General features: G+C 45.7%; 1 protein-coding gene across 2 annotated transcripts in view; it reads right to left on the bottom strand.

Moving 5' to 3' along the window:
- Actr3b (actin related protein 3B) overlaps positions 1-11,931 on the bottom strand; it is a 93,465-nt gene that overhangs the window by 19,220 nt on the left and 62,314 nt on the right. For both annotated transcript variants that reach the window (XM_028774686.1, XM_028774688.1), the window contains 2 exons: positions 5,563-5,658; positions 3,417-3,524 (listed from right to left, as the gene is read on the bottom strand). In XM_028774686.1, the coding sequence (XP_028630519.1) occupies positions 3,417-3,524; positions 5,563-5,658 (204 nt within the window). The remainder of the gene's footprint in view (positions 1-3,416; positions 3,525-5,562; positions 5,659-11,931) is intronic.

The raw sequence follows: 11,931 nt of genomic DNA, 5'->3' as shown, positions 1-11,931 counted from the left end.
GTGTGTGTGTGTGTGTGTGTGTATGTTAACAAAGCTTGAGGGGCTATGCAGTTTATAATGTGATTGTCCAGATGGGTTTATGAGTAACTTTGTTCTCTTATTATTACTTTACCCAAATTTTCAGTAACAAATTAATTTTTGTAAATGGGAGAAGAACCTAAAGTAATACACAGTGAAAATTACAAAACCCTTTCTCCCTGGACCTGGGCTCTATGTGAAATGTCTTCTCTTCCTACCATATATTTGCCAAGTGACCCTTGACCCTGGGCAAAGTGAACAAGTGGTGGGAGAGCCTCTGCTCACCCTCGCCCGCAGTGTAGGGATGATGGAGAACCAAACGCAGGCAGACCTGGGACCCCAGCACCGGGATCTCGGGCCCTCTGCTCTGCAAGAGCAGAGAGAGAGCCCAGGGCCAGAGTAGCATCACCTCCTCCAGCAAGTCCCCTAAGAGCCAGCATCTGAGACCACTCTGAAGGGTCCTCTTCTCCCATGAAGAGGACACGTGGGCAGGGGCACAGGTGATAGGAACTTGGATTGTTGTCCTTCCTGACCATCAAGCCTTCCATGGCTTTAGCCTTTCATACAAAGCACCAAGAAAGGAAGTCCACCTGTTTGCTAGGCTTTGGCCAAGTTGGGTTTTGTTTGTTTGTTTGGTTGGTTGGTTGGTTGGTTGGTTGGTGTGTGTATGCACACACATGTACATGAAGACAGAAGGTGTTCCATTTTGTGGAGCTGGTTGACACAAGGCCTCATGTATACCAGGCTGGCCCTAAGCTCAGTATAGAGCCAAGATGACCTTTCTTCTTATGAACTTCCTGCCTTCACCTTTCAAATGCTGGAATTACAGGCTTGTGCCGCCCCACTCAGCTTTGGATTTTTTTTAATACTCTTATTTGCATTTTAAAATTATATTTAGGGGGCTGGAGTAATAGCTCAGAGGCTAAGGTCTCTTGCAGCGGACTGAACTCTGTGGGGAGCACTGACATTGGACAGCAGACAAAATAACTCCAGCTCCAGGGGTTCCAATGCCTCTGGCCTCTTGGGGGAACCTGTATTCACATGCACAAACCAATACAGAGACACGTACATAACATTAAATAACTTTTAATTTTTTTTCAAAACTTAAACTTATTTAAGGGCTGAAAAAATAGCTTAGCAGACAAAGGTGCTTGGCCTGAGTTTGATCCCTGGAACTCACATGATAGAGAGAACTGACTCTCCACAAGATAATATGGCTACTATATATGGTCATACATGCATTTCCATGCAAACACAGTACACACACACACACACACACACACACACACACTCTTACAAAAGCAAAAACCTTCAAATTTAATAAAGAGCTCTGTGGTGGTATTTCTGGTATTTTGGTTTCTTTAAAAAACACAAAAATAGCCGGGCGGTGGTGGCTCATGCCTTTAATCCCAGCACTTGGGAGGCAGAGGCAGGCAGATTTCTGAGTTCGAGAGTTCGAGGCTAGCCTGGTCTACAGAGTGAGTTCCAGGACAGCCAGGGCTACACAGAGAAACCCTGTCTCGAAAAACCAAAAAAAAAAAAAAAAAAAAACAACACAAAAATATTATATGTTTTCATTTTGATCCCAGGTGTGGGATATGGGCTGCTTCCAACTGATCACAGCAGCTGACTATGATTTGCCTGGTGCTATAGCAGGGGCATGGTTTTGCAGATAGTTTCTACGACTGTGTGGCACTTGGCATTCTAGGTACTTTTCTGACTACATATAAATAAATGCTAGAACCCTAAGAGACAAAGTTGGTGGTTGGTGGGCATTGGTGGGGGGGGGGGGTTGATTGTGGCTTGTGAGTAGTCATGCTCAAAAGAAGAAGCAAGAAGAAAAAAATTCGATTAAAGGATTCCTCTCTCTTCCTCCCTCCCTCCAACACCCCTCTCTCTATCCTTTCTCTCCTATCTAGTAATAGAGGTGAAACCAGAGGAAGGGTAGGGAAAAAACCCACAAAGTAGCAAAAACAAGCTACAGAACTTCATATATTTCATGTGTGTGTTTATAACTGTGGTTAACACCAAAACTATGGTTACTGAGGAAACCTGAAGGGGGATGATCAGGAATGGCTGACTTTCTACTGACTCTAGTTGATTTAAAAAAAAAATAATAATAATAATAATAATAACTCCTTTAAGTAATCCCTTGGACCAAAAGAAAGACATGAGCGTCTCCTGCAGTGGGAGTTAGAAGTGATTCACCTAATGACTTAAAACCCAAAGGTGGTATCGTAAGAACCCTGCAATCAGCTGTGAACTTCACTTGTAGCTCTTTAATTCATTCGGAGGCAAGGGCAAGTTCTCCAAAGCTCCAGACGATCAGAGCCTTTCACTGGGAGTGCCCTGACCCTCAACTCTCACATCCAGAATGGTGTCTAACTGCAGCAGCTCAGAATGGTGAGAGTCTTAGTTAAGATTTCTATTGCTGTGAAGACACCATGACCAAGGCAACTCTTATAAAGGGAAACATTTCATTGGGGCTGGCTTATAGTTCAGAGGTTTAGTCCAGTATTGTCATGGTGGGAAGTATGGTGGCATGCTGGCACACTTGGTGCTGGAGAAGGAGCTGAGAGTGCAATATCTGGATTCTCAGGCAGCAGGAATAAGTAGCCACATAGGCCAGGCTTGAACGTCTGAGGCCTCGCTGGGTGGTGGTGGCGCACGCCTTTAACCCCAGCACTTGGGAGGCAGAGGCAGGCGGATTTCTGAGTTCGAGGCCAGCCTGGTCTACAGAGTGAGTTCCAGGACAGCCAAGGCTACACAGAGAAACCTTGTCTCGAAAAAAAAAACAAAACACAAAAACAAACGAACATCTGAGACCTCAGAGCCCACCCCCAGTAATGCCCTTCCTCCAATAAGGCCACACCTCCTAGCAGTGCCACTCTCTATGGGCCATTTTCATTCAAGCCACCACAACGAGCCAGGACACCGATGTGACACTCATGGGGATACAGCAGAAGCCTGGCCAAAAAGAGCATGTGACTACAGAATTTGCTCCATATTTCAAAACCACCAAAGTCACAAACACAGCCACCTTTCAAACTCTTTCTCACCTTCCTGGACTCTAAACTCCCATTGCCAAGGTGGTGGCACATACTTTTAACCCCAGCACTTGAGAGGCAGAGGCAGATAGAGATCTGTCAGTTCAAGCCAGTGAAGGAGACCCTGTCTCAAAATAAAAAGGAAAAAAGAGAGGGAAGGAGACAGGTACGGGGGGACAGGAGGAGAGAAGAAGGAAGAAAGGAAGGAAGGTCCCATTGTTGTTTCTACTATGCCACATAAAGGTGGCACGTTACTTGGAGGAGGTTGAGTTTTGTTTTGCCTTTTCCATTTCTTCTCTTACCCCAGGTCAGGCTAACCCTCAGAGAGTAAAATAAGATCCCCGTGCTTACCACTGGGATAACATGGGTGACACCGTCTCCGCTGTCTATGACTATCCCCGTCAGTGTGCGTTCACCAACTTGCCGGGATGTCCAAGAGGCCGCCAGAGCCAGCACTGCCTAGAGAGAGACATTGAAGAGAGGCAGAGAGAGCACCAGGAAGATCAGAAGCCATTGCTCAGCTGGTCTCGGATTCTGCAGAGAACTCTTTCTTACTTAATACATCTGAGAGACTTCCCTTTCCCGACCCCACATCTCCCAAATTACAATTCTCCCTTGGCCAACTGGCATGCCAGCTTTCACTTCAAATGAAGGAGTCAAGTTTTCAACAAAAACCTATAGAGTTTTACAAACAAAAATCAATGGAATGGAATCCCGCTGCTAAATCGTAAGATTTAACTTCTAATCTGATGACGGTCCAAGTCCACAAACACTGCAAGGTAAGAAAGGTGGAGCGTTTGTTTGTTTGGGAGTTTGTCTGCGGCTGAAGGCAAGGTCTCCTGTAACCTAGGCTCATTGTGTAGCCAAGAATGGCCTTGAACTCCTGATCTTCCTGCCTCCAGGAAGTACTAGAAATTCAGATGTACACCACCATACCCAGCTTACACAGGGCTTGGGATCAAACCCGGGGTTTTGTACTGGGCAAGCACTCTACCAAGTGAGCTACATACCCAGCCCACATGGAGCTCTTCTCTAACAGATGATGAGGACCCCCCGCCCCCCATCCAGAAAATCTCTTCTGGCAGGTGGAAGACAGCAGTTCTCAGCCAGAGGCAAATCTGTCCTCAAAGAGCAGTTGGCCACTTCTGCTGCCGTTGCTCACAGTCACGACTGTCAGAGGCGAGGAGGCTGGGAGGGGCTGTTGTCCCATACTCTGCAGCGCACAGGACACCTGCAGCAAGGAACTGTCTAGCCCAAGCTCAGGCCAAGATGGACACAGGAAGTAAACTTTCAATTGTGTGCAGTGTAACCATCGCCTCATTCTGAGCAGCATGTATAAGGCCTTCTCGGCATTAATACTGATTTTCTGAGGTTTTACAGTTAAAGATATTTTTGCTTTGCAAAATGCTGAATTGGCATTGTGGGCAGATACCAAATTATTGGGCTGTCCTTCCTGCCATGGAGACTCTAAGCATGGTGTGTGGATCATTTTAAGAACATTAGTCCTTGTGGGATATGGTGGGACACACCTGTCATCACAGCACTCAGAGAGGTTGACAGAGGAGGATCACCCTGAGTTTGAGGCTAGTGTAAGCTATAAAGTAAGATCTTGTCTAAATAATAATAACACGTTCAGTGTTTCTGAGTGCCTTCCTATTCTGTATACTATATGTGTCCTGGGAGAGAGTAGAATTATCAGCCAGGCAGTGTGGCACACACCTTTGATGCCAGCAGAGGCAGGCTGATCTCTGTGAGTTTGAGGTCAGCCACGGTTACACAGACAAACCTTGTCTCAAAAAACAAAACAAACAAAACCCAAACAAACAAACAAAAGAAAAAAATAATAATTCTAGATTTCTTCTGTGGGACTGGTTGGAGCCTTTTCCGTGTTAACAGGCACTGTGACTGAACACGAGGAGACAACCGTACACAGCTCCTCCAAAACGCATCTCCCCGTGGACTCTTCTCTCTTAGAAGGAAGTAGTACTAGGCAGGAAATTTTTAAAAAGATGCATCTCAGTTAGTCCTCAAAACTCCAACCAACTTCTTCGTGTACAACCACCAAAGCAGCGATAAAACGGTGGGCTGATTCTCTGCCTTATGCTCGCAGGTGGCAGGGTCATGGCCCGAGCCACCCGTCCCCCGTGTTTTCCAGTGGATTTTATGATGTCTGTTCATTTCATTTTTACTGTTGTTGGCTTTGTTTTGTTTTTTCTTACACGTACAGTGAACCAAACCAAGTGTGAGAAGGTTTTTAAAAAGAAGGAAGGAAAGACAGGCAGGCAAGCAGACAAACAGACAGAAAGACTTCTACATCTCTAACTTCTCACCCAAATAAAAACACATGAGACTCTGCATAGGAAAACTGTAGAGCCAGACCAGTTTTATTTCAGTGGTAGTTATGAGTGTCTAGCCAGGCTGAGCACAAACGACCTTGGGATTACTGCTTCTTCCACTGTCAGAATCACAATAACAATGTGGGTTTTTTTTTTATTACCTGTACTGCAATGTAGAGTCCTGGTACGTTAAATGATTCAAACATGATTTCTGCAAGATACTCTCTGTTTTCTGGTGTGTTCAGTGGAGGTTCTGTCTGTAAGAAAACATTAAGTACATCAGAACTATAAAAAGGCTGACCCACAGGTACGCTGGCCCAGGTATTCTAGAATTCCCTAGCTGCAAAGACGGGCTTTACTGAAGGTATCGTAGCATCAGTTAAGTTGGCTTACTGTGGGTCTTAAAAGCTCTGACAAGGTAGAGTGAAGGCAGTGTGAGGCTTCTGCTCTCATGACTCACCCAAAGTTCAAAGTTCAACAAGTCACAGGAAAGGAAGAGATCCTTCATCACCTACATTACAGTCAACCACCCTGAAACACAGAACCCTGATGCGGGACACCCAAGGCAACAGAATACAGCCAAGAGTGAAGACTCCTGACTCTAGGCCCAGTGCCTCCCAAGAAGGGTCAAAGGTCAGGCAGAAGCTTCCTCCCACCTGGCACTCACAACCGCAGTGGTAGGCTCAGCCTACCGCACTCCAGGATGGCTGCCATGTTCCCCAGGCAGCAACCTCCTGGGCATACCACACCCACATTCATACATGCACTGAAAGCAAATGCTATCAGTCAATATTATGTAAAACAAAGAGAAAAGTAATCAAAACACAAATGGAAAATACACACACACACACACACACACGAAGCAGCCTACAATACTCCAAACCTGAAATAATTCTGGGCACCAACCTGATGTCACAGTGAACCAGTGATCTTACATGACAGGTGTCAGTCAACACACAGGTACACTAAAAACACAGTATAAAGTCATCCTCAGGCTGTGTGTGCAGATCTTTATGAAACACAAATACATTTAGCGCTTAGAACTCAGTCCTAAGCCCACGGCATCTCATCCGTGTACAAGTATTCCAAAATCCGGGAGCTGCTGGTTGGACGCATTTTGAGTAAGGGATAGTGGCTGTGTACCTAGCATGACATGGGACAAAGCAGATGAGAATCTTGAAAGATTCTCAACAAGTCAGAACCTTTTAAAAACAGTAACTATCATCAAATAGGATAAAAATCACCAGACAGCAGAAAAATTAAAACAAAGCGCTGTATTCTTCCAAACCAATAAAGCTCTATGTCTTACATTTATGTAAACTACAAAAATAAATGAAAATGGTCTGGGCCTTTTGGCAAAAAGTCCACATTACCCTTTATTCTGGACAAAATTGGGAGGCCCCTAAAATTCATGCATTAAAGCCTTAAACACACAAACCTGCCCTCCCTCTTTCTTTCTCTCTCTCTCTCTCTCTCTCTCTCTCTCTCTCTCTCTCTCTCTCCCTCCTTCCTCCCTTCCTCTCTCCTACTGTCTGTCTGCCTCTCTCCCTCCCTTCTGCCTTACACACATTAGCATGGTGGAGATGCCAAGCAAGAACACAGCAAGAAGGTTCTTGCCAGGAGCCATCCCAGACAGTACCTCCCTAGCCTTGAACCTGCAGTCTCCAAAACTATGAAAACCACATGCCTCTTGTTTGAGCCACTTTGTCTGTGGTGTTCTGTCAAGGCAGCAGAGCAGAGCACACCACTAACACTTCAGTACGGTCACTTTAACTCTGTGGTGCACAGAGCCACACTTAAGAGTCTCCATGTCAGGAAGGACAGCCCAATAATTTAAGCATCTGGCCACAATGTCAATCTAACATTTTGCAAAACCAAAATATCTTTAACCACGTATAAACTTGGGAAATTAATATTAGTGCTAAGAGGGCCTTTTATATGCTGCTCAGGCTGAGGTAAGCAACGGACTGTGTGCGATCACAACACTGTTACTGCTCGAGAATCCCAAATTAAACCCTAATTATCTTTAAACAAAGAATGCTCAGAGAAAGCCTCCTCGCTGAGAACTAGCTTTCGTAGTATGAGAAGCTGCTACACAAGCTGCCAACGGAGGCTAGCAATTAGTAGTCCTACCCGACTGTGATGCCCACGAACCACAACAATGGCCAGTCCTTCTAAGACAGTCCTAAATAGTAGTACTCAGACTTGCTGGTAACCAACAAGCTCTCTAATGGGACCTAAGACTTTCTCAACAGCCTGGTGTTATACATAGAATAAAATGGTACACAGAGCTGGGCACAGTGGCTCACACCTTTGATGCCAGCACTCGGGAACGGAGGCAGACAGATGTAAGAGTTTGACAGTAGTGTCACATACATAGGGAGTTCCAGACAGAGCTCCACAATGAGACCCTGCCCCAAACAACAACAAACAGCCTGTATAGATGTTTCCACAAAGATTACATTGTTTCTCAGGATCAGAAACAGGAGTCAATGTCTGAACACAAAACGAGTAGAGACAGGTGGGAACCAGCTGCTGGCTATAGAATCGTACTGCTGTTATGGTGATGACCGTGGAACTGGTGGTTCTGATGGGAAATGTAAGGCTCACATATTTGAACACGTGGAACCCATAGATGATGCTTTTGGGTTTTAGGAAATGTGGTCTTGCTGAAGGAAGTATGTCACTGGGAATGGACCTTGAGCATTTATACCCTCACTCCTCTTCCTGTTCACTTTCTCTGCTTCGTCTCTATAATTGAAGATGTGACCCCTCAGCTTCCGTGCCTGTCACTATGTCTAGCACTTGCTGATATGCCTCCCAGCCATAGACAGACTCTTAAGCCAACATAAACTCTCTTCCTTACACTGCCTTGGTCACTGAGTTTTATCACAGCGATAGAAAAGTAATAACATAGAAACTGAAAATGAGCCGGGCAGTGGTGGCGCATGCCTTCAATCCCAGCACTTGGGAGGCAGAGGCAGGCGGATTTCTGAGTTCGAGGCCAGCCTGGTCTACAGAGTGAGTTCCAGGACAGCCAGGGCTATACAGAGAAACCCTGTCTTGAAAAACAAAACAAAACAAAAAAAACCTGAAAATAAAAATGGAGCAAGGGCCACCAAGATGGCTCAGTGCGTGAAACCAAACCTGACAACCTGAGTTCAAGCCCCAGAGCCCACATGGAAGAAAGATGTCCCACAAGACATCTTCTGACCGCCACATTAAGCACACATACAGCACTCAAAGGCACAAACACAAAAGTAAATACATTAGCAAGAAAATGGAGTAAACACGGTATATAAAATACAAAAACGTGAGTTAAAGACTGAGTGGAAGAGCTATAGAGATGGCTCAGTGGTTAAGAGCACTGGCTGCTTTCCCAGAGGTCCTGAGTTCAATTCCTAGCAACCACATGGTGGCTCACAACCATCTGTAACGGGATCCGATGTCCTCTTCTGGTGTGTCTGAAGACAGCTACAGTGTGCTCATATAAATAAAATAAATAAATCTTAAAAAAAAAAAACAGAGTGAGTGAAAATCAACTAAATGCTACCAATTGCTGTGTTAATGTCCTCATTAGTGTGCCTGAAAAAGGCAGAGACATCACTTCCAAACATCCCGCTCCCTCTCTTCATCTCTCCTGTAATAAGGGAGGGAGCTTACACACCTGGGTGTGACTGGACCAGGGCCCACACAAACGCCCTCACATAGCAATGCGACCCCTTTAGTTACAGACCAAGTTCTGACAGATGCAACCCCACTATAGAGCTGGAGCAGACATGACATCGCCATGGTGCTCTGGCCCACAGGGTCCCTGATAAACCATTCGAGATGGGCAGAATGCAGCACGAGGCATGGAACAGCTGCGCTCTGTCTGAGCTGCTCTCCTCAGACCTTTGAGTTACTTTATTCCAACAAGTACCATGAGGGGTACTTACTAGCACCCTGTGGCCGTTACTTGTTAGTCATTGATTGATACTGGAAATGACAATAGGTCCAGACAAGACACATATCCCAGACTTCTTTGTGGGTGAGGATGACAGAGCAGGTAAGTTCTGGCCAATGAGATACAAAAGCTGTAGACCCTTGCCCCTCCGTCTTCCTGCAGAATAAGAAAATACCTGAGGCTAGAGCAACCAACCTTGGAATAGTCACCATCCTTACCAGAGATGCCAAACATCAAGTACACTAGAGAGGAAGGATCCCTCGAGACACCAGAGAGCTGCCATGCCCAGCACCAACTGCCTGCCCTAGACTTATTTTATCAAGAAAATTAAAACCCCTAACTTGTTCAAACTACTATTTTTAGACTCCAATCACTGGCTACAGATCACAATTCGCCACATTTGAAGAGTTAAACTACCTCTACTTCAGGAAATATTTGTTATGTAGTCAGGGTCTCTTGGTTCTGAGATCACACTCAGTATGCCTGAGGCTATGCCCTCATGACCCATTTCCTCCTTGGCCTTCCAGTTCTTCTGTGTCTACCAACAAAGGCACAGGAAGAGTGGCCCTGGAAGACACACTTAATAAAACATTCCCAAACCATTACACAGGAGCAAAGTTTCCTCATTGTGTTAATATTGAAACATGTGATTAGAGCATCACATAAAATTAAATTGCACGAGCATCATAATCCATAGCAATCATAAAACTATCGGCTGGTGTTGATATAAAATGAATAACTAATGAGTATTATGAAAAATACTCTATACTTCTCCATAAGCTAGAAAATTGATGCACATACCTAGTTCTACCCTCAAGCCCCTCTATAATTGCAAGGACACCACAAGAACACAGCCCACAGACTCAACTGACCACAACTCATTGGGGCTTACAGAGATCAGGGAGCCTGTGGTCTGACCACAGGCTTATATACTATGGCTGAGTAGCTTGGTGTTCTTGCGGGACTCCTAACATTGGCACCAGGGGCTGTTCCTGACTCCTGTGCCTACTTGTGGGACACTTTTCATCCTACTGGGATGCCATGGCCAACCTTGATGTGATGGTATATGCCTGGAATTCTTGTAGCTTCCTCTGCTGTGTTTGGTTGATGTCCTCGGAGGCCTGCTCTCTTCTGGGGGGAGGAGGAGGTGGGGGTGGATGTGGGGGACAGGGGTGTGGGAGGGAGAAACTGGGAGAGGATAAGAAAGAAGGAAACTGTAGCCAGGGTGCAACATATGAGAGAAGACTTTAAAAATTAAAGAAAAAAAGGAAGGAAAGAAGGAAGGGAGGGAGGGAGGGAGGAAGGAAGGAAGGAAGCAAGCAAGCAAGCAAGCAGGCTGAGCAAGCCAATAAACAGCACCCCTCCATGGCCTCTGCATCAGCTCCTGCCTCCAGGTTTCTGCCCTGTTTGAGTTCCTGACCTGACTTCCTTCCCTGATGAAATTCCTGTGGAAATATTAGCTAAATAAACCCTTTCCTCCCCAACTTGTTTTTTAGTCATGGTGTTACATCAAAGTAATACAAATTCTAAGACAATTACCAAACAGCCCAACGAATCGTAGAGCATGACATATGCGTATGAAACTAGCATCGTGAAATCCACTACTTCATTTGCTAACCAAAAGCCTAATTTAAGAAAAAAGGAGGGTGGGTGGGGGATGGGGTAAGGGGACAACATATGAAATGTAAATAAAACATCCAATAAAAAAATTTTTAAAAAAAAGAAAGGAAAAGGGAAAAAAGAAGCTGGATGTGGAGGCTTGTGCCTGTAATCCCAGACCTGGGCACATCGAGACAGCTGGATCCCTGGAGCCTGACTACTTGGTAAGTTTCAGAACAGTAACAGACCCTTTCCCCCCCCCCCCCCCACACACACACGCACGCACGGTGAATAACATCTGAAAACCAACGCCCAAAGCTGCAGGAATAAGCACAGAGTCAGTGCTTGTCATTCCGGTCTCTCCACGCTCACTATCGCCTGCCCCGTCACACAGTGCACAGCTCCACCTCCTGCCACCATGCCGCCCAGTCTCCCTTCTTCACTCTCCATCTCAAGCCCCACCCATGTCACAGTGCTGTAGTTGGCTCCTTAAGGTCGCCTTGATGGCTGGTGGTCTTGCTGGTTCTTTATGAGTTATATTCATGAAGTCTGAAAGATCTCTTCTGAAGTTACAACTTAGCCGGGCGGTGGTGGCACACACCTTTAAACCCAGCACTCGGGAGGCAGAGGCAGGCGGATTTCTGAGTTCGAGGCCAGCCTTGTCTACAGAGTGAGTTCCAGGACAGCCAGGACTACACAGAGAAACCCTTTCCCGAAAAACCAAAAAAAAAAAAAAAAAAAAGTTACAACTTGATTTCCACTCAATACCACTGTGACCAGGCCAGTAGCACATGACTGTAACCCCAATTGTTTGTGAGGCTGATGCAGGAGGATCACAATTTTGAGGTCTGACAAGGTTTCAGAGAAAGAGAGCTCATGCCCAAACTCAGCAACTTTAGATTCTGCTTCAGAATGTGAAAAAAGCAGAGACATAGTGTGCACTAGGGGGCGTGGTATGCACTAGGGGGCGTGGTGTGCACTAGGG

This window comes from Grammomys surdaster, unplaced genomic scaffold (genome assembly GCF_004785775.1).
Source record: "Grammomys surdaster isolate TR1022 unplaced genomic scaffold, NIH_TR_1.0 242, whole genome shotgun sequence".
Taxonomy (NCBI): Eukaryota; Metazoa; Chordata; class Mammalia; order Rodentia; family Muridae; genus Grammomys; species Grammomys surdaster.
This window is presented reverse-complemented; position numbering and strand designations above follow the sequence as displayed.